The sequence below is a fragment of the Staurois parvus genome, unplaced genomic scaffold (genome assembly GCF_062004578.1).
Source record: "Staurois parvus isolate SC_StPar_1 unplaced genomic scaffold, SC_StPar_1.0 ptg000218l, whole genome shotgun sequence".
Classification (NCBI taxonomy): domain Eukaryota; kingdom Metazoa; phylum Chordata; class Amphibia; order Anura; family Ranidae; genus Staurois; species Staurois parvus.
In genome coordinates, this window is record NW_028318014.1 from 2240736 (window position 1) to 2263217 (window position 22482).

Sequence of the window (22482 nt, forward strand, 5' to 3'; positions counted from 1 at the left end):
GTGCAGTGGACGGAAGCCAGACTGTAGGGGGTCAAGGAGGTTATCAGTGAGGTGGGCGCTTAGGCGATTGTAGGCCAGGCGCTCAAGGAGCTTGGAAGTGAAAGGCAGCAGGGAGATGGGTCTAAGGTTGTTAAGGTTAGTGGGGTCAAGGGAGGGTTTTTTGAGTATGGGGGTGATGTGTGCGTGCTTTAGAGGGGAGGGGAAGGTGCCGGTGGAGAGGGAGAGATTGAAGATGTGGGTGAGGGAGCGAATGATGGAGGGGGGGGGGGGGGGTGACTGGAGGAGCTGTGAGGGGATAGGGTCCAGGGGGCAGGTGGTGAGGCGGGCTTCAGTGAAGACCTTAGAGACCTCCTCGGGGGTAGTTGGGCTGAAGGAGCGGAGTGTTGGGGAGGTGATGGTGTGCGGGGCATTAGGTATAGTGGGGGGTAGTGCGGCTATGAGGTTGGGGGAGGGGAGGGTTGAGGGGTTAAAGGAGGCTGGGAGGCTGGGTGGAGAGGTGGATTGTGTCAATCTTGTTTTGGAAGTGATTGGCAATCTCGTGGGCGGTGAGTGAGGTGCTGGGTGGAGGTGGGGGGGGGAGAGCAGGGATTTGAATGTGGAGAAGAGCCGGCGAGGACAGGTGGAGAGGGTGTTGATAAGTGCTATGAAATAGGCTTGCTTGGCGGCGTGGAGGGAGGTGGTGTAGGCGGCTTTATAGAGGGAGAACGCGCGAGGGGATCTGGTTTTGCGCCATAAGCGCTCCAGCGTCGTTTGAGGCATTTCGTGTGGTCATTCTGCCAGGGTTGAAGCGGTCGGGGTCTAATGCTACGTGTGGTTAGGGGTGCCAGGGAGTTAAGGGCAGCTAACAGTGAGTCGTTGTATGCAGTAGTGGCCAGGTCAGGGCATGACGGAGGGAGGATACTGTCATACAGCCGGTCAGCTGCCGGGTGGAGATGAGTCGGGTTCAGATTGCGGAGGTTGTGGGTGATGGTTAGACGCTTCGGGGGGGGGGGGGGAGTTGAGGGATGGGGAGATGGAGAATGTGAGGAGGTGGTGGTCAGAGAGGGGGAAGGGGGTGTTAGTGAAGTCGTAGGGGGTGCAGTGGTGGGAGAAAACGAGGTCCAGGGTGTTTCCATTGGAGTGGATGGAGTACTGAGTGTGCTGTGTGAGCGCGAAGGAGGAGGTTAGGAGGAGTTGGGAAGTAGCCGGGCTGTTGGCGTTGATCGGGATATTGAAGTCACCTAGGGTGATGGTCGGTATCTCGGAGGAGAGGAAGAAGGGAAGCCAGACGGCGAAGTCGTCTAGGAAGGGGGATGCGGAACCAGGAGGCCGATAGATTACCGCAATCCTTAGGGGGGTGGGAGAGGAGAGCCGAGGTGGCAGCGGTGGCTTCCCCAGTCGGGGCTGGTGGCGGCTTACCCTCTTTGTGCCAGCGGGGGTGGTTGCTGCTTCCTTCAATCTGCGGGTCCCGGAGCAGGGCGTCGCAGCAACGATCCTCAGCCCTTTGCGGTTTGCGCTCCTCCGTGGTCTGCTGCGGCTGGTAGGAGAGGCCGCGGCTTCAGGGGCCGTGGTAGGCCAGGAGTCGCCAGAGTTTCGCCAGAGGGACAGCACGCCGGAGGGCGGGGTGGTGGGCTGGTGGTCTTTGGTGGGGTGGTGGGCTTGCGATCCCAGTTGGGATAGTAGCCTAGGGTCCTTGGTGGTTTGCAGTCCCTGGTGGGTAGTGGGTGCCCCTGTTTGAGTCCCTGGTGGGATGGTGGGCTTGCGATCCCTGGAGGGATAGTCGCGGTCCCAGGTGGGATAGTAGCCTGGGGTCCCTGGTGGCTTGCAGTTCCTGGTGGGTAGTGGGTGCCCCTGATTGTGGCCCTGGTGGCTTGCGGTGTGATGGCGGCTGGGCCCCCTGATGGGTAGTGGGTGCCCCTGTTTGAGTCCCTAGTGGGATAGTGGCGGTCCCAGGTGGGATGGTGGGCTTGCGGTCCCCGGTGGGATAGTAGCCTAGGGTCCCTAGTGGCTTGCAGTCTCTGGTAGGTAGTGGGTGCCCCTGTTTGTGTCCCTGGTGGCTAGTGGTGTGATGGCGGCTGGGCCTCTGGTGGGTAGTGGGTGCCCCTGATGGAGTACCTGGTGTCCTAGGACGTTGAGGTGGAAGTGGACCCCTTCCGGGTGTCAGTAGGAACGGTGGGGATGGTGGCAGCTTCCCCGAGGAGCGGAAGCGTCCCGCCACGGCCGTGATTCCCGCTGCAATTCCGGCCACGGCCAGCAGGAAACACCGCGGCTTCGGGTGCCGCGGTAGGCCTCAATTGGCTTCGGCCCGTCGGAGCTCTGCCGGAGGGACGGAGTGTCCCAGGCCCCTTCAGGGTGTTGGTGGGGACATCAGCGCCAGGCTCAGGGGCCTGGATGGCAGGGGATGGGGTGCAGGGCGCCGGAGCTGGCGGTCACGCGGCTGCTCCGGATAATCGGTATATAGAAAGTGTTCACTATACATAAATTATTATTATACAGGATTTAGAACTAAAACGTTTCTAGTGGAATAAACACAGGTAGTATACTTACAGTAAAGAAACCCATGCACGTATTAATGCCTTTTATCCTGCATGTTTTGGATATCTGTGCAGAGGTCAAAGGTTTGATGCATATGTTTAGGAGCTTTATTTTAGTTTAAGCTAATGAGGTACTAAGGTTTTAAATACTTTACAAGCTTTAAAAGGCTAGATAAAAGTTTATCCTTTTTCATGTTAGATATTTTGGAGATTATATTGTGTTTTCAATAACTAATGTGTTTTCAATAACTTGTATTCTTTTTTACTGCAAATATAGCATTTATAAACATTTGCACAAATATCATAGGACATGATGGTATACAGTTTAGCAATAGAAACCTAACAAAATGATCTGGTAGTTATACATAAAGCATTCAATTCACCCTTCCAGATAATTCCTTGTATTAGATCGTACACCCAAAGACACAATATATTTAAAAATCCATTACATTAGGATTATGTTGCCACCTTCAGGTGATTGTACACTGGCAAAAACCCCTCTCAGCCAAGGCATAGCTTCAGTTTTTTTCTAGTATCTTAGGTGATGCCTATGCTTGTGCACTCTGCACAAGTTCCTTCTTTTTTTTTTTTTTTTTTTTTTGCTGGTTTTCTTGAGACTGACTTATCCAAATCTGTTACCTACGGCTTTCTTCTTAGAAGAATGATACCTGGAGCCCACACTAAACATGTGGGGTTAGTCTGTAATGTTGCCATTCAGCACTGCACTCTGGATTACTTCTTTCTGAGGGAGCAGTCTGCTTTGCTTCTAGAGTTCTGTGTGATTTGAATTGTGCAGATTCTGGAGGCTTGGATGGGTCCTGAACATTCAAAAGACAGCCGTAGTTTCAACCCAAATGCTGGAATATTATGTTGATTTTGGACACTAATCGAGAGTGATCATACCCCAGGACAAATGCCTTCCACTGCAAACTCATTTGGAGTTGCTTCAGGCACTCCTCTGTCTTTGGAAGACATTCTGGTGATTCTGATCACCCCAGCCTGGCTTTTGATCCCACCCGGGATATTCCCTGAGTCCTCCTGACACGTTGTTTTTCTGGTTGCCATAACTTTAGCTTGCAGTTTCAGAATTGGCTGCTCTTACCTGTAAGAAACCGCTCCTGCTTGATCCATCATGATCAGGTGACTTACATTGATGTTCACACAGTTGGGGTCTACCTGAAGGCTGCAATTCTTCAGTACGTGACTTCCTCTTTGTGCTTCCTGAAAATGCACAAAAGGGACACACATCTTTCAAGTACATCATTTCACCATTTTTCTTTTTTTCTTCGGTAGATCTTTTGGCCTACTTCCCAAGCTTTCAGTCTGAAAGGAAAAGTCTTGCTGTTGTTGGTGACAGCTTTTTTTTTTGGTTGGAACTTTTGGTGCTTTGGTAGCTCAAGTCTGTAAGGCTGCTACCTGGTCTTCGATTCATTCTTTTACAATGGTTTACTAGGTAGATGTTTGGGCCTCTGCAGACACAACTTTTGGTTGGTGGGTATTGCAGGCTGCTCTGTGAGGTTCTGACCTGTTCTGGTTTGCTTGTTTGGAGCCTGTTTGCTTGTTGCTGCGTTGCTTTTCCCTCATATTCAGTGCTTTAGAGCATCCCTATTGTAATGGATATAAACATACCCTGTGTCCTAGGATGTAGGATAAAGAAAATGAGATTTTGGTTTTTTTACAAAATCCTTTCTTGGCGTACATCACAGGACACAGGGATCCCACCCTTCTTCCTAAAAAGAGGAAAAAAAAGCAATCATGCTCACCTAAATGGATGCAGTATTGGTCTGATGCTGCATTTGTCCACCGAGAACAGCAATCAAAGACCATTGATTTGTTCATTTCTCGGTCTTTAGTGAGCTGAGAGCTGGTGAGACTCTGTCACCGGCTCTCTGTTCTGCCCCTTGGAGTGCTGGATTGTAGAGGGGGCGGGAGCGTCTGGCTCAGGCTTTCAGCAGCGCACTGAGAGGCTGAGCCAGCTGCCGGTCAGGCATCTGGATGGATCCCGACATTAAAGTGGGGATCCCTCCAGAGTCTGGACTGGCTGAGGGACTTCAGCCGACAGTGGACTTTAGTCTGCTGTTCTCTGAATACAGGTCACAGGAGTACAGAACTAAGTGTACTCCTGTGACCCACAGGAAAAGCAAGGTCAAAAGAGCTTTGGCCATACTTCTCCTTAAAGTGGAGGTCCAATCAAAGTTAAAAAAAAAAAATCAACAGCTACAAAAACTGTAGCTGCTGACTTTTAAAAAACAGACGTTCACCTGTCCCTCGATCCCTCGGCGTCCTGCTACCGGCCGACTTGTGTCCCCGGCGCCGGCATCTTTAATGTTGGTACCCAGCTGTGACAGCTTTCAGTTTCACAGCCAAGTAGCGATGCGCTTTTTGTGAATGGTCCCATAGTCCCCTAAGGTGGCAGCATTACCCTATCATAATGGATTTAAAGATACCATGTGTCCTATGATGTGCTCCCAAACAAAAATCCCATTTTTTTCTGTCATTGCCAATCCCTTTGTGAAAATGCTAGTTGTTTGGCTAGTACACTGACCCCCATGGGTGCAATCAGGTTTGAGGCACTGACCAGGAACACAAACATATGTTTTTGCATGCTTGTTCCAGGTAAGAGATACACAATATTGAAGTGAGAGGGTAAGCATGACAGATAAGAAACTGTCCTTTGCAAAGTATGTTGCAATGGCAGGTTTAAAGTGTCTCTGAGGATGTGATGTGTGGAACTAAACTCCTAAAGGTACCTCCATCTCTTGTTGGCTGGTGTCATTGTCTCACAAGGTTTCCTTTGAGTGACAGGTTTTTGGCCACTCAATTGGCCAGCGGGAAATGACACTATCCCATGAATGCGCATGAGACTTCGGCACAGTGAGTGTGCTTGAATTCACACGGATATGCAACTCAGTGTAAATTCAATAGAAGACTACCAGAAGGCGAGTCAATGTGTCTTATTGAAAAAGAGACGGGGCATGTCTCTCCTGCAATAAAGAGCTGCTTGCAACTTTTTTTAATTGTATGCTTAGTTCCACTTTAAAGATTCAGCCCAATGCACAACCAGAAGGAAAAATCCACCACCGCTCCTACCTTAACCCATAAAAATCACAAAACCAAATCAGAAGAAAAATGTTCAATTCAAGGTAGCGGAGTGTAGAAATATTTATACGGTTTGCGTACGTGAATGTATGTTTGATGAGGAGGAACCACACTGCTGTCTTGGATTGTCTTTCTCATTCTGTTACACTTTAGTGGAATTTTGTATGAGTTTGGAGGTATATGCCTTCCTACTGAAAGAATGGGTATTGATGTTCCAAAAAAAAAAAAAAGTGGAAAAGGGATCTTTATCCCTGTAATGGGTTCTCTAAGTTTAGTTTAACCACTTGCCCTCCAGAGGATTTACCCCCCCCTTCCTGACCAGGTCATTCTTTGCGATACAGTGCTGCGTTACTTTAACTGACAATTGCACACTCATGCAATGCTGCACATAAATGAAATTTATGTCCTTTTTTTTTCTACAAATAGAGCTTTCTTTCAGTGGTATTTGATCATCTCTGCAGTTTTTTATTTTTTGCGCTATAAACAAAAAAAGACGATCAATTTTGAAAAAAAACATTTTTTTACTTTTTGCTCAATCATATCCAGTAAAATAAAATTTAAACAACTTTTTTCATAAATTTAATCCAAAATGTATTCTGCTACATGTCTTTGCTAAAAATAAATCCCAAAACGTAAATTAATCTACAAATGGCGGTATATATACTGGAATGAAAATAAATATATATATATATATATACACACGCACACACACACACTAGTAATGGTGGCGATCAGCAAATGCAGCAGGCATTATGACACTTGGTGGGAACTAACTGCCACTGACATCCTCAATGACACCAATACAGTGATTAGTGCTAATAAAAAGCACTGACACTGTACTAATGACACTATGCAGGAAGGGGTTAACATCTGGGGCGATCAAAGGGCTAACTGTACTGGTGTACTGTAGGTTGTGTGTGTGTTTTACTAGGGAAATATGCCGCTGTGTATAGAAATACACAGCAGCATGTTATTGCTGGCAGGAGACCTGTGTTTATATACAAGTCTCTCCACTGTCACTGTTTCTTGGTGATTGCTGAGTGCCGGTGGGGAATCTCCGACCCTGTAGCAGTATTTCTTCTATAGGGCGGAGGGGAAGCTGGTAAAAAGCGCTGGTATTCTGTATATTCTTCATCTGATCTGGTCATTTAAAGTGAAGTGGACAAGCCAGCAGCTCTTGGGTAGATTAAGCGCTTTGTAACATTATTGTATTTGGAAGACTGGGTTATACCTTGTCTGTAGTGTACCTGTGTACATAGGTATATTTTGTATCTTGTCTTGAAGAAGACTTTACCACTGCCCCCTCCTCTCCAACACCTATGTTGCAAAAGCGATCCTTAAATGTCACCCAAAAATGATGCAACCATGACCCCTACTTTGTAAAAATGAAAAGCTTTGGGTTTCTTCAGATTCTGGTTCCAGTGCAGCAGGAAGCACTAATAATTTGTTTCTCAGGTCAGCACAGGCAGTCGCAATCCCTATCTACCTACACCATGGTGCCGGGTAAATGTAAGGAGTGTTTTTTTGCACACAAATAAAAAGGAAAAGGAGAAAGGCAAATGAGCTACGTTCACAAATATATCTTGCTAATGTTTTATATATTCTCATTTAAAGTGTAAGGAGAGGATGAGACCGGTGAAAGCAGCATTGAAACAACTGGATCGACCTGAAAAAGGACTCTCTGAGAGAGAACAGCTGGAGCACACCAGACAGTGCCTCATCAGAATTGGAGATCACATTACAGAGTGCTTAAAAGAATATGCAAACCCTGAACTAATTAAACAGTGGAGGAAGTAAGTACTATCTATCTAATATGTTTGTTTGGATTGTAGATGTCATTGAAACTACATAGTCAAGCTTTCAGCAACTATCCTACAATGGCTTAAGCTACAGGGACATTTTGTAAAGCCTAAAGATAGAAAACTCTAATTTAGATATCTTTAAGTGGCTGAGGTATCCCCAACAGCTGCACATATACAAGGGGCATGTATATACTGGGGGGAACAATTCCTTTGGACACAGCTGGTCACATATCACGGTAAAGGGCTAATCGCAACGGCGCTCTACCATGTAATCTGCTGTGTCCAATCACATCTAATCAAAATGTAAACACAGTTGCCAGTTATCGGCAATACTTTCCTTGTGTACTGTCACAGCTTGTTGGGAGCCGGTAACTGGCAACTGTGACAGGGGCTTGTACACAGATTATCAGGGCACTGGTCATCAGTACCCTAATTATCAATGCTGGCCATCAATGCCACCTTTCAGTGCCCATCAGTGCAGCCCATCAGCGCACATCAGTGAAGGAGAAACATTATTTATTTGCTAAATTTTATAACACAGATGAAGACTTTTTTTGGGGGGGGATCCAAAATTTTTGGGCTTTTTTCCTTTGTTAGCAAAAAATAAAAGCCCAGTGGTGATTTAAATACCACCAAAAAAAGGTCTCAAAAAATGATAATTTCATATGGATGCAGTGTTGCATGACCACTCAATTGACATACAAAGTGCTTTAGCACTGAAAGCTGAAAATTGGCCTGGTCAGGATGGGAGTGAAAATGCCCAGTAGTCAAATGGTTAAAAAAAGCATTGGGCACACTGCAGAGAAAATGTCTACACAAAGCAACAGCCTGCATGACTTGGGAAAATCAATACAGGTAAGTGATGATGACTGTAGCTATAGGGGTAAAACACTTTTGACTTAAACTTCAGCTTTTAATATGTGAGTTTATCGTGATATGTGTAGATATAAAGTTCTAAGTATTTGATAACCACATGCTTAACTTTTAATGTGTAAGACTAGGGTTGGGGAGGAAAAGCTGTCATTGGTGCTTCTAGTGATAAAATATATGGATTTCATTGCTGACCTCTTTTGGAAACACTAGTTGCCTGTTTGCTGTGATGGCCTCTGGCAATAATGTTTGAATATCAATGATCAGAACAGCTGTACAGAACAGGAGGATTGACATTTCTCTAACCGGATCTGCATGTTACTTATGGGTCAATGACATATAAAAGTACATAGCCAGTTGCTTGACTTAGAACTAGGAAACTAACATTTTCAGTTCCACAATGACAGCACCCATATTTATCTCCTTACAGGACTGCTTTGTGAATAAGTGAATGTTACCATAGAATTGCAATGAGAATAAGCTGATGAAGAGTTTTGCATGATGAGATCAACTGTTTATCAGTTGTCACAGCTCTTTTAAGCTATAACTACCATGTTAGCATGTACATACTGGAGGTGTGACAGAAAAAAAAACTGCCAATGCAGACACATGGGAGCTGTCAACACTTTGTTTTTGTGCTTGCCAGCTATGGTGTTGTCATCCTAATCCTTGTTTCCCTACTGAGGGAGTCCCTTATGCAAAAGCAGTTGTGCAGTCCAGATATCGTGCTCTTTCCAAGTCAGTGGCTTACGAAAATAGCAAAAATGGATGAAGATGACAGCTATAAAGCATGTGCTCATGCAGCCATTGAGGGGTGCAGGAATTCAGGTAATGTTGGTTTATAGTGCCATCTACAAGAGGCATGGACACTGGCAAAAAAACCCAAACCACTGGGCTAGGCAAGGAGCATCCCTCCTACACCCAGCTAGAGCTGGATGCCGTTTCCTCAGCTCTGCTGAGAAAAGTCTTGGGGTTTTTTTTTCTGCTAGCTTTGTCTTTTCTTTGTTGAGTTTTTTTTCCTCCATGTCTTTATTCAAGATTTCCTAACTACCCCTGCTTGAGCTGGTCTCTATATAGCAGCTATCTGGGTTAGCAGGTCTTCAGGCAGTACCCCAAGCCTCCCAAATTGCTCTGATAGGGAGGACCCCATGCAAAGTTCACCCTGTAATGGCTCCCCTAAGATTAATTTTTAATCCCTTATCTGGAATTTCCATAGTTTTTAAGGAGCACAATTCTCCATTTCCTTATGGAAATTATTAAGGATGGAGTTAAGGTTGCAATTTTCTGCAGTCATTTCTGGCAAGCATGGACACTTTCCTTCTCCTACCATCTTTTTGTCCCTCCTCTTTTTCAGGAAGTGGTGTATGCCACTTGGGCATTGCGTTTTCACCTCTGAAGCAATTTGCTCAGCAGTACCCCATAGAGGAGGAACTCTACAATAAATGCAGTTGTTCAGTAGTTGACCTGGCCATTTCCTACTTGAATCAGACCCAGACGATCCCGGTAGATGAGGTTCCGGCCTTTAAAGACTCCATGGATAAGAGGTTACAAGATCCCTCTTTAACAACTTGCCAACCACCCACAGTACATTTACTGCGGCAGGTGGCACATGCAGGCTGGATTACTTACATGTACGACATCCAGCCTGCACAGGTTTAAGAGCGAGCTGCGTAACGGCCCAGGGGTCATGTGATCGCATAGCGGTCACATGATCACGAGGTCAGCAAAGCTGAATCTCATTCATAACAGCTCTGCTTCCTTTACAAATGAGCTGTGATTGGCCCACAACTATCGCATGGTACCTAGGCCAAACGCTGTACCATGTGATTAGCTGTAGCCAATCACAGATCACTAGGAATCACAGCCTTTATATGAATTTTATTAAACTGATCACCCCCCAGAGTAGTGCAGTGTTAATATGGTGACTGGATTACTCTGATGGAAAAAAAAAAAAAAAAGTAAAACGTTAAAAATAAAAAATGCTTTTTTAAATGCTGTCACCAGTCACTGATCACCGCCACACTAGTCAAATGTTGATGTTTTACTGTGCTGATGATGGTATGTAAAAAATAAATTGTGGGGAAAAAATTTAATTTCTTCATTTTCCAAAAAACACTTGACAAATTGCAATTTCAAAAAACAGGCCAAGCATCTTACCAAATACTTCAGACTGTCTACTTTCCAAAAATGGGTCATTTGGGGGGGCATTTGTACTTTACTGGCATTTTAAAGACCTCAAGAAATTACATCGCCCGTCAGTACATCAGAATTGATCAGTTTTTAAATGTATATACCATAGTTTGTGGACGCTTTAACTTTCACAGAAACCAATTAATATATTAATATATATATATTTTTTTTTAACTGAAGACATGCAGCAGAATTTTAGTCTAAATTTATAAAGAAATTTGATTCTTTATTGTTTATTTTATTGGTTATGTAGAAAATGGGAGAAAATCTTTTTTTTTTTTCTTTTGTCCACCAAAAGAAAGCTCTATTTCTGTGAAAAAAAATTATATAAATGTAATTTTCACTTGCGTACAGTGATGCGTGACCGCACAATTGGCAGTTAAAATAGCGCAGTGCCAAATAGCAGAAAATGGCCTGCCTTTGAAGGGGAACTTCCTTCTGGAACTTAAAGAAGAATTCCGGGCAAAATGAGTGGGGTTAAATGCTCGTTTTTGTCTAGAGGCTAAGAAAGCAAAGATATACTTACCTAATCTACCCATCCTCTGAGCGCAAGACCAGTTCCCACCTCTCTGGCTCCTCTGGTGGGAGCAGCTCTACCAAGGAGGGAGATTGCCAAGCCCTCAGTGTGGGCAGTGTATATGGTTTTCACAGAATAGGATGACCTAGGGTTACTGCCATTAGTAGGTAGTTCCTGGAAGATTTTCAGAAGGATCATATGGCTTAAATGTGCAGCTGAAGCAAACTGTGAGGCTTCCACCCTTGAGTGCGAACACTTTGTGTCTGAATAGCTTTTCAGTGGACATTTGGCAGACAGTAAGGAGGCCTGTAAATGCCGCATAACAACACTGCAATTGCTTGCATTGTATTCACTTGGTGAGCGGTTGCAGAATGAATCCATAGGCTTGCGTTGGTTGTGTTCACTAGTGGTAATGACCACTGAATGCAGTCTGCTGTTTATTTTTTCTGCACAATGTGTACAGCCGTGAGCAGCTGGATTTCCGCCTTTAAATGGGCTGTCATGAAGCAGTAAAACCACAGCTCAATCACCTCCTGGACGCTGATCTGAATGAGGCTATATCCATAAAGAAGTAGATGAAGGTCAAAAACAAGTGCTACTTTCAGAATTCAAGAAGGGTTCCTATCATAAGCAGAAAGCATTTGCAGTGAATTGGCGCCCCCACTCACATGGGTGAGGTTACTTCTATCGGCCTTTTGCAGACGCCTGGACAGTGTGGTGTCCAGAGGTTACAAGCTGGATTTTTGTTCCTTCCGCTTCCTTAGTGCACTGAAGGGCATTTTCAGAGCCATAAAAATGAGTGGTTTTCTTTGAAGCTCCGGAAAAATCAGATGGATATGTGTTTCCTCAAGGTCCAGTTGGTCAATGATCTTTTCATCAGATAGATTTCCTGGCATTAGTGGATATCAAAGATGCCTATCTACACATCTAGATTTTCAGGCCTCATTAGCAGATTCTTTGGTTTGCATTAGAAGATTCACTGGAATGCCTCCATCTTTATCCCTGCATAACAGGCGGGGAAGAGGCATACAAAAAGGGAAAACTGATCTCAAGGAGATTACCATTTTTTTTGACATTGCCTTTCTGTCTTTCCATAACTCCCAGAGTGTTTACCACTTTAGTCCTTGACACGGCACAGATGAAGGAACTGCTTGTGCAATAGAAATGCTTGTTCATTTTCTTCCTAGGTGGAGTCCCTGAGGTAGTTGAAAAATCCCTTGATTCAGCCCTGCATGAGGGTACTGGTTAAAATGGTAGCTGCCTTTTGATGTGGTCCCTTATGACCAGTTCACTCCAGAGTTCTTCAACTCTGTATCATGTCAGTATGGGGAAAACAAATCTGGAATTCTTGGACCTGCCAATGCATTTAACTCCCAAGACCATGTCTGCTCTGGAGTGGTGGCTATCTATGCAGATGCTGGATGCCAGGAAATCCATCCATCTGATGAATTGGAAAGTCTTGATGACAAATGTGAGCTTGTTAGGCTGTGGAGGTGCTTTGGAGAATCTGGCGATTTAGGATACATGTTCAACAAACTGAACATGTTTGTATACTGAACTAAGATCCTCAGATGTTTGCCGTGGATGCCCTGGGGACTCCTTGATCAGTTTTCCCTTTTCTGTGCCTTACCTTTCCCTGTTCTATACCTCTTCCTCGCCTGTTATGCAAGAATAAAGATGAAGGGCATTCCAGTTATTCTGATCACATTTGCTTGGTCAAGAAGGTGGTATGTAGACATCATTCGTCTCTTTGCAGATGAGCTGTGGGCTCTTCCAGATTGGCTGTTTATAAGGTCTAATCTTTCTGCTTTTATACAATCGCTAACTTTGATGGCATGGCTGTAGAAGCCAAAGTTCCAAGGGATAAGGATGTTTCTGACTGTAATTCCTACTCTAAACAAAGCAAGAAAGTCTCCTTCCAGGAAGGTGTACCATCGTACGTGGAAAGCTTAGTTTGCCAGGCTTTATCCCAGTCTAGTGTGGAGATGCTCTGGCTTTTAAGTACCATCAAAGGCCAAATCTCAGCCTTATCCATTCTATTTGAAACACCTATTACATCTCATTCCTTGGTTTTTTAAAAAAAAAAAAAAAAACTTTGGATAGGGTGTCACATTGATTATTCCATCTATGTGGTCCCCATTATCCCTTTTGGGACCTTAATTTTTTCTTGTCTGTTTTGCAGATTTCACCCTTTTAACCTCTCTGGGAGATGCTCTTCTTACACGCAAGGTTATCTTTTTGGCCTCCATTATTTCAGCCGCAGGTTATTGGAGTTTCCTGCACTTTCTTGCAAGGGACCCTTTATCTTTTCACTTTAAGGTGGTGGTGCTGAGGCTGTGGTCTTTGTTTCATGTGGGTGGTTTATTCTTTCTTCCTGAATCAGGGCTTGTCCTAATTGTAAGTATCCTAAGGAAAAGGTGCTTCATTCTTTGGATGTTTTCTAGGCTGTTCAGATTTTTCTGTAGTCTACAACTTTGTTTCAAAGTTAAGGGTAAGGCTCCTCCTTTCGCAGTCAAGACCTAATCCCCCAGGAGTGTCAGTGCTTCCTGCGTGATTCTTCATCTAGTTTCTATTGTTCAACTTTGTGAAAGCGCTACCTGGTAAGGTCTACCAGGTAGATGTTAATGCCTGGGTGAAAGGTCTTTCAGTTGGCTTTATAGTGGGATACTTCATTTTGGTTTTGGGGGTGTTTGACCATTTTGTGCTCTTGCCCACTCTTTCAGTGTTCAATGTTTAGGGACATCCCAAGTAGTCATGAATTGCCCTGTGTCCTGTGATGTACAATTTAGTAATTAGGATTTCAGTTTACCTGTAAAATCCCTTTTTTGGAGTACATCACAGGACATAGGAATCCCTCCCATCTCTTTCTCATTGCCTGCTACAAAACAAAGGCTTAGCTTTGCTGGTAAGGAAAGGGGGGGTGATGTACTCCAGGAAAAGGATTTTAAAGGTAGACCAAAAACTATAGAATCAGGTCATTGTCTTCCTAAGTTGGACTACTTTCGGACTACCAAACAGTAGAGAAAGCAAATAGGATTTTTGTACATATAAAAAACCCTTTTCTTGGAGTCCTTTTGAGAAGCACAGGCCCCACTCCTCTGTATTTATGCTCTTTGTGCTGCTTTGCCACAAAACAAGAGCATGCTGGGAGTGGGAGGGGTTATACTAAGCTGTACTACATTTTTTTTTTTGGGGGTTCTTTTGTGTGTGTGTGAGAATTTCTGTGCCCCTCAATGGATGCTAAGATAACAATTTTACAGTAAATACAAAACTATTTTTTGTCCTGGAAGAGTTCAACATTTCTTTTCAGACTCATCCCCTTAAATTGTATGAGAGGAAGCTGGTTTGAGAGAGGAAGTTTTTTTATTCTCTTTAGTTAAATCACTGATATGATCTTATAGGACTTTGGTCATTATATTTGTAGCCAGTATGTGAAAGAAAAATAAAAAATGGTTGCTTTGGATGTTTTTTAATTAATTTCCTTGTTGCTTAGAAACTTATGGATATTTGTATCCAAGTTTACTGAATTTGATGCCCGGAAACTGCACAAGCTCTACAAACATGCTATCAAGAAGCGCCAGGAATCGCAGGTAAATGATTGGTTATGTAACTGATTTATAATTGTTGAACAATAAAAACACAGCTCTTTCCATTTTCATTTTATGAGCATAATTCAATTGGTTGTTTTTTTTCCCCTTAAAGCACAATGACCAGAATGTTGGCAGCAGCGTGAACACAATCGTACGGCATCCAGGTAAACAGACACTAACCATGTTTTCTAGTTCTGAACAGTTTGTTCCATAAACTGCTTGTGAACCCCAACAAAGCTTGATGTCAATCTCCTCCATCAGTGTGTTTGTATCAAGTCTGTATAAAGAGATATGTCTTCATTTCTTCATCAAGTCAGTGCTGTTAAGCTAATGTTACTGTCCTCTTAGCTGTTCACTGATTTGATATTTTGCTTGTTTTTTTCAGATGTAGAAAGGCTAAAAGAAAACACAAACCATGATGATAGCAGCAGAGACAGTTATTCCTCTGACAGGCACTTATCACAGTACCATGATCACCACCATAAGGACCGACACCAGAGTGATGCTTACAAGAAAAGTGACTCGAGAAAAAGGCCCTACTCCAGCTTCAGTAATGGAAAAGACCACAGGGACTGGGATCATCACTATAAGCAAGATAGGTGCGTGCTCACTGCACATCTTATTTTTCCATACTTTCTGAATAAAAAATATATAAACTTTTCTTCCTTGGAACCATATAAACTTTAAACAGGTGATCTAATATTCCCTAGATAACTATCCCTAATGTTGTTTCTTATCAGTGGCAATAGCCAGTTTTTGTAGAGCTGCTATCAGTGGGAGGCAATAGGAGACAGTGTCTTTCCAAATTTAATTTCTTTGTTGTTCATTGAGGGACACATGAATTCCTTCGCCTTTGAGTTATACTGCAGCCTACAGGAGGAATGGACACTGGCAAATAAACTGTAGGCCATCCCAGGATAAATATCTCTTACTACTAGCATACTTCAGTTTGTTGCTATTATTCTAGGAAAGTGGAATTTTTTGTTCCGCTCTGTTGATAAACGTCTAACATAATTTTACTAGTATATTTTTTTTTTTCTTCAATCAAGAACCTTCTCTTGGCTGCTAGAGCTGGTCCCTTAGATGCAACTATCTGGTGTGGCTTGTCCCTGGTATAGTTTTTGAGTGCTACATCAAACCGCCGTTGGACTGGGCATTGTAGAGCTCACCAACTCCAGAGCTGTAGACCTTGCCTCAGTGTTTGTCATTTCCGAAGACTCACTGTCAGTAAGCCAAGTGGGCTGACCACTGGGAGCTACCTCATTGGTGCTATTAAAGTCTGCAGATTTTATTGAGGAAGGTTTTAATGAGGAGGGACTGAGCATTGACATCTGCGCACACTGTGCACCTTCCCACCCTTAAACCTTGACAAAGCATCTCCCTGTTGACACTCCAGTAAAAAGCTACATTAAACTCTATTTGGTCCCTTTTGCCACCCTATGTGCAGTGACCTTGGTCACATCCGGCAATCTGATCTCAACTACCTCCAGCGATTTGGGTCTCGTGAGTAACTGAGGCATTGCCTCTTCCCCTGAGCTCTAACAGCCACAGGTTTACAACATTTCTGATCCTAGACATTCTAGAGGGGACAGTCCTGCTGTACCAAGTGCTTACTGTCCTTACTGGATGAGATTTTCGCCAAGGGGTTTCAGTGTTCTGCCATTACTTCCAAATAAAGATACCATTTTCTGCTCTTGTCTGTTTGGTGTACACCATTGAAAATGTTTGCTCCCATCAAATGGTTATTAGCCTTGTACCTGCTTGAACATGATTTTTTTTAAAGTGGTCCATGCCCCCCTCTGGTCTGGCAGCGCCCTGTCTTAACAAAGCAACCACCATTCTGGTGGAGGATGCACCTGTCTTTCAGGTCTCAACTAGAAAGCATCTAGAAGCCCTGTCTAGAGCCTTGTTTTCGCTGGCAGGTCCTGCTCTCTCCATCTTGTCTTACCTGTGACTTTGATTTGTCAAATTCTGGCAGATTTGTCAAAAGCCATTTGAGGGGGTCTTGTCACTATTGCTATTGATCCTGGTCCCTGCACATTTTGAGCAAATGACCATCACCTCTTCAGATCTTCTCTCCATAACATTACCAAAGATGTTGCTGTTGAAGGGAGCATTCAACTTACTAAGCCACAGAGGCCTAATCTGGGAAGGTTCTAAAAAAGCCTTTTTCGTTACACAACTCTTGGAACAACCAAGGCCAAACCCTCCAGGCCTAGCTCCCAATCCACCTTCAAGGACTGGGGCGCAAAGTGTGCCAACCCTCATACAAGGCTTCCTCAGCATGAAAGTGCACCCCCACTTTTCAAAGTTAGGGGCATGTCTGTTAGACTTTGCAGACATTTGGACAGTTTGCATCTATGATTTTTGGATGCAGGAAGTAGTTTCCAGGGACTACATACTAGAGTTTCACCCAAGCTCACTCCTCAGTTTCTCAATTTGCTTGTGTCAATACATAGATTCGCATATCTCCATCAAGCTCTCTCTCGTGCAGTTTGATTTCAAGGGTTTTACGCCAACTTGTTCACAGTTCAAAAACCCAAATGCGACATTCATTCGAGCATGGAATCCACCAGGTCTGTTATAAAGGACATGTGCCTGTATACCCCCATCTTTCCACCACCATTTCCTGTGCTTTGCTGCAAGTTGCCTACACTGTTTGTGGCCCTGTTGTTCAGCCTTTTGTCTGCACCTTGAGTGTTCACCTAATTGCTGGCTCCAGTGCTGGTCCTGCTGCTTTTGTGGCATCACCATTGTAGGATGCTTGGACTATCCCCTGTTGAGGAAATAGTCAGCTCAGGCTCTGTCAAACAGTGAGTGTAGCCTTGACTGTTCAGACATTGCAACAGTCTAGATGGATTCTGAACTTTTAAAAATCACACTTGAGCCAACTCATTACTTGAAGTATTTGACCTGAGCAGTGTCCAGGACTAGATCCAGATTTCTGCCTTAGGAGAAACTTTAGGCTCTCCAATCCTAGGTTCATGCTGTCCAGTCTAGGAGTGGATGGAGACTTCACTTCTGCCTGAGAGTCCTGGGTCTAATGTTAGCCTCCTATGAGGCACTGTGTTCACCCAGGTTCACTCCAGTACCTGACATTCTGTTGTCGTGAGATAAGTCAGTCCGGTTCCGGGATAGGTTGATATATTTGGCCTCAGTACCAGGTTGTCCCTGGCTTGGTGCAACAAGAATCTGGCACAAAAATCAGGGAAGTGGTTATTTCCCCTTTTTGGAAGATCCTGTTATTTCTGTACAAATGCTTGGGGCATTCAGGATGTGGGCAAGGCATCCAAAAATCACCTGACTTTTATAGGGACATCCTGTCTTCGGGTCTGCTCTTGACACTGTCACTAGTGATGCTACTAGTGGCCAGAGTATGCTCCTGCGGCAATGCAGGAAATTTAGGTCCCACCCTGTTTTCATCCACATCAGTAGTAAATGTAGACATTCTAAGACTCTCATTCCAGCTGCAGGGCTCAAAGCATAAGCCTTCTGCATGAAGGTGTGCCTGAAAGCCAAATCTAGTGCCCAAGCTATCTCCTATCTCTGGGAGCTTGCATAAGAGATATCCACATGGTCTCTAGATCAAGAAGTTCTTGGCATTACCTGTCAGTTGCTTGAGTGAACTGGGGCTTTTGCTTCCCCCTGCCCTGAAAAAGGACTCTGCTTGCTGGAGTTTCTCCATACTTGGGGTTTCAGTCAGGTTCCACACAACAGACAGTTGCTGTTTCATTGGAGAATCCAGTGACTCAACTCTCCATGGAAGGAAGATTTGACTCCTAGGCACTCCTGATCTGCTTGGCTAGAGGTTTCCATTGATGGATGGCACTATGCTTCCCTTGATTGTAAACAGGCAGAACACTCTGGGATCCTGCTGCTAGTACCCCCTGGTGGAGATAGATTATGCCTGGTGGTCTTCGTGGGACCTGATCACTGGAAGGTAGATCTTCCTTCTGTGCCTGATGCATAGCCTATTGAGGAAGTTTTTCCTAGTCTCCTTCTTCGTTTCATGTATATAATCAGGCGAATGTCCTCATCACTGCGGCTAAAATTGCTGCCCCTCAGCTGAGGTTGTTTCTTGCTGGATTGAGGAGGACCAGATGCTGCTTGTAGTCATGTTCTTTTGGTCAATGTAAGCAAAGCTGCAGAGTTCCTGTCATACCCAGACTCACCTGTAGGTGTTTAGGCGGATGGGTCTTTGCTTATTATATTAGTCTACTGTCTTGTGCATCGGCCTGGTTTGTTGTGTTTTCCTACCGTGCCTACTCTTGTGTGGGTGTCTGCTCCTTCTGCTTTCAATCAGCCTGAACTTAAAGGGTACCCTTAAGGTGTTTTTGCTAGCAGCCTCCAAGGCTGGCTGGTGGTTCATTAGGATATCAGGTCATGAGGCATCTCATTGACCTCTTAAGTCAAGGTTTTTTGACACTACTCTTATGGAACCTCCTTTTCCTGAGTTCTAAGAATTAGTGTTATTGGGCCTTTTCATGTTCACCTGTTGGTCTTTTCTGTTGGACCTGTTTTTAAGTTTCCAAATTTCCCTGTGGGATGCATTTTTTTCTGGGGCTTTCCCAGTGATTTTATTTTTTTTTCTCTTTTTACCACACCCTGTTTTAGTTTACCCATTTTCAGGTTATTAATGGTTTCACCTGTTTTTGTAGATTGGTTGTCAACATACCTGTGTGAATGATTTTACATTTTCTTGCATTCCTCTGCAATGTATTTGGCAATAGCAGTAGGGGTGCCATTTCTGTAGTCATAATAGGGACATTTTTAATGATATGGACAATTCCTTTGTGTTTTTAAGATATGAACAAGGGTCTGACATATAAAAGTGGTATTTTTCTTGCCATACAGGGGAGTCACAGCACACCAGTGGGTGTATGTGTTCTGCTTTTAGGAGGTTGTCAAGCAGAACAGACACTCCTTTTTACCTGCCACTCTGCCAATCCAATTTGTGTTTTAGTAGTAAACATACATAATTGATGGATTTAACTGTTTGGGGCACCTCCATTAGCTGTTGAAAATGGGACAGAAGCCATCAACTGTGACTGCATTGTCCTGTGTGCAACTCTGATGGTGGCATAAGGCATGAAATCGTGTAGCATGTGACAGGTATAGTCCAGACATAACCTTGGGATCATGCAGTGAGTTAATACAATTTTATACTGATGTGGCAACGAATTGGTCATTAAAAAAAAAATATGTGGCGCTTGGCAGTGACCATTGTTTGTTTGTTTTTTCTGTTCCAGGTACCACAGTGAAAGCAAACACAGAAAGCTGGATGACCACAGAAGCAGAGATCACAGGTCAAACATAGAAGGAAGTTTAAAAGATAGATCGCTTTCTGATCATCGATCCCATTCTGATCACCGTTCTCATTCAGACCACAGATCAAGTTCTGACTACAGCCATCACAAATCTTCCAGGGATTACCGGTACCATTCAGACTGGCAGATGGACCATAGGGCTTCTGGTAGTGGGCCCAGATCACCTTTAGATCAGAGGTCTTCTTATGATTCTAGATCTCCTTTGGGACACAGGTCACCCTTTGAATGCTCATCAGATCACAAAAGCACCCCAGAACATTTATGGAGCGGGCGCAAAACATAACAAATGGAGTGCAGTCCAGGACGTTAGCCATATTCCGTAAAATTATCACGGTGATTGCCTTACATGACTTGAAAGAAATGGACTGCATCTGCCCAGGGCAGACGTTACTACTTTCCTGAATGCAAGGTCTATTATCACAAGAGAACAGAGAATATTTTTGTATTTAAGGTATATGCTGCACTGTGCTGCAATCGTGGCATTTTTTTAAATAAAGAAATAGATGTTTACTATTTCTGAGACCTCAGCACTGCCCATTTTGACTGAATTTTAACAGAAAACATCAGATGCCTGTACTATGGATACTTTGTGTTGGCCTATGGTCCTGTTCCACGAGTCAGAAGAAAGGGGTTTTATATTGTCTGGAAAATGCTCTCAAGGACTACGTTCACTTTCCAAAGCTATTTGTTTACATTGTACACTGCAACCACCTTGCCGCTTCTCATCATATGCTTGAATATTTAAATCCTGTACTTAAACCTGTAAAATAGCATTTTTTGTGATCAACTGTAATATTTTTTTTATACAAAGTAAAACTGCTGTAAATTATTGTAAATTAATTAAATGAACATTTCCTTTCTCAGGCTTTCTTTGACTGTTCCTTTCCCCACCAACTCAGGCCTTCTCATTCAGTATGGAATATATATATATGAATATTCATAACTTTTTTTCTTTTTGTTTCTTTTTTTTTTTTATATATATATATAGTTTGATGGAATCAATGTTCAGAATGTACAATATGTCGGGGAAAGTGAACACTAATTCCATTCTCATGTCTTTGGTGTTCCAGTTTATAGATGTATTTGTTTTTAATTTTAAACAGATATCAGTGTTGTGTTGAGGTCTGTGGATAACATGCCTTTTATGCATCTAAAAGCCGTTATCATGTACTTGTTTTTATAAACCAGGCAGCGTGGTAGACGAGCAGCTCCACTGTCCAAACCAGCCAAAATTTTATTGTTGATCCATTTGTTTTCCCTAATTTTTTTTTTTTTTATGAAAATGGGCAATAATGTCAAATGTGCTATGCAGCCAGTACAATTTTCAGTTTCATGATTGAATTTATAAATTGTTTAAATGCACACTGATTGTATATAGATTTCTTCTATATATGGAAAATTAAAGAGAGAGAAACGTGGACTAAATTTTCTGCTTTCTTTGACCTGTATTTCTTTTGTGTGTACAAATATCTTAATTGTATGCATTTATATAATGATATAGTAACTACCTAATAGGTCCCTTCTTAAATGTCCCCACCACATCATTGAACATACTTAGAGGTTCAAATCAGTTAAAAAGTGGAAGTTCATTTTCTGCTAACATGCTAAAGAGATCAGTTTAATATGTACAGTGGGGCAAAAAAGTATTTAGTCAGCCACCAATTGTGCAAGTTCTCCCACTTAAAAAGATGAGAGAGGCCTGTAATTGGCATCATAGGTAGACCTCAACTGTGAGAGACAAAATGAGAAAAAAAATCCAGACAATCACATTGGCTGATTTGGAAAGAATTTATTTGCAAATTATGGTGGAAAATAAGTATTTGGTCACCTACAAACAAGCAAGATTTCTGGCTCTCACAGACATGTACCTTCTTCTGTAAGAGGCTCCTCTGTCCTGCACTCATTACCTGTATCAATGGCACCTGTTTGAACTTGTTATCAGTATAAAAGACACCTGTCCACAACCTCAAACAGTCAAACTCCAAACTCCACTGTGGTGAAGACCAAAGAGCTGTCGAAGGACACCAGAAACAAAATTGTAGACCTGCACCAGGCTGGGAAGACTGAATCTGCAATAGGCAAGCAGCTTGGTGTGAACAAATCAACTGTGGGAGCAATAATTAGAAAATGGAAGACATACAAGACCACTGATAATCTCCCTCGATCTGGGGCTTCACGCAAGATCTCACCCCGTGGGGTCAAAATGATCACAAGAACGGTGAGCAAAAATCCCAGGACCACACGGGGGGGCATAGTGAATGACCTGCAGAGAGCTGGGACCAACGAAACAAAGGCTACCATCAGTAACACACTACGCCGACAGGGACTCAGATCCTGCAGTGCCAGACGTGTCCCCTTGCTTAAGCCAGTACATATCCGGGCCCGTCTGAAGTTTGCTAGAGAGTATTTGGATGATCCAGAAGAGGATTGGGAGAATGTCATATGGTCAGATGAAACCAAAATAGAACTGTTTGGTAGAAACACAACTCGTCATGTTTGGAGGAGAGAGAATGCTGAGTTGCATCCAAAGAACACCATACCTACTGTGAAGCGTGGGGGTGGCAACATCATGCT

The 22482-nt window shown here is 43.5% G+C and overlaps 1 protein-coding gene across 2 annotated transcripts in view; it reads left to right on the plus strand.

The window, feature by feature from the left end:
* CHD1 (chromodomain helicase DNA binding protein 1) overlaps window positions 1-21333 on the plus strand; it is a 143766-nt gene extending 122433 nt beyond the window's left edge. For both annotated transcript variants that reach the window (XM_089679116.1, XM_089679117.1), the window contains 5 exons: window positions 7227-7405; window positions 14485-14581; window positions 14694-14745; window positions 14967-15180; window positions 19831-21333. In XM_089679116.1, the coding sequence (XP_089535242.1) occupies window positions 7227-7405; window positions 14485-14581; window positions 14694-14745; window positions 14967-15180; window positions 19831-20191 (903 nt within the window). In that variant the 3' untranslated portion in view covers window positions 20192-21333. The remainder of the gene's footprint in view (window positions 1-7226; window positions 7406-14484; window positions 14582-14693; window positions 14746-14966; window positions 15181-19830) is intronic.
* The last annotated feature ends 1149 nt before the right edge of the window (window positions 21334-22482 follow it).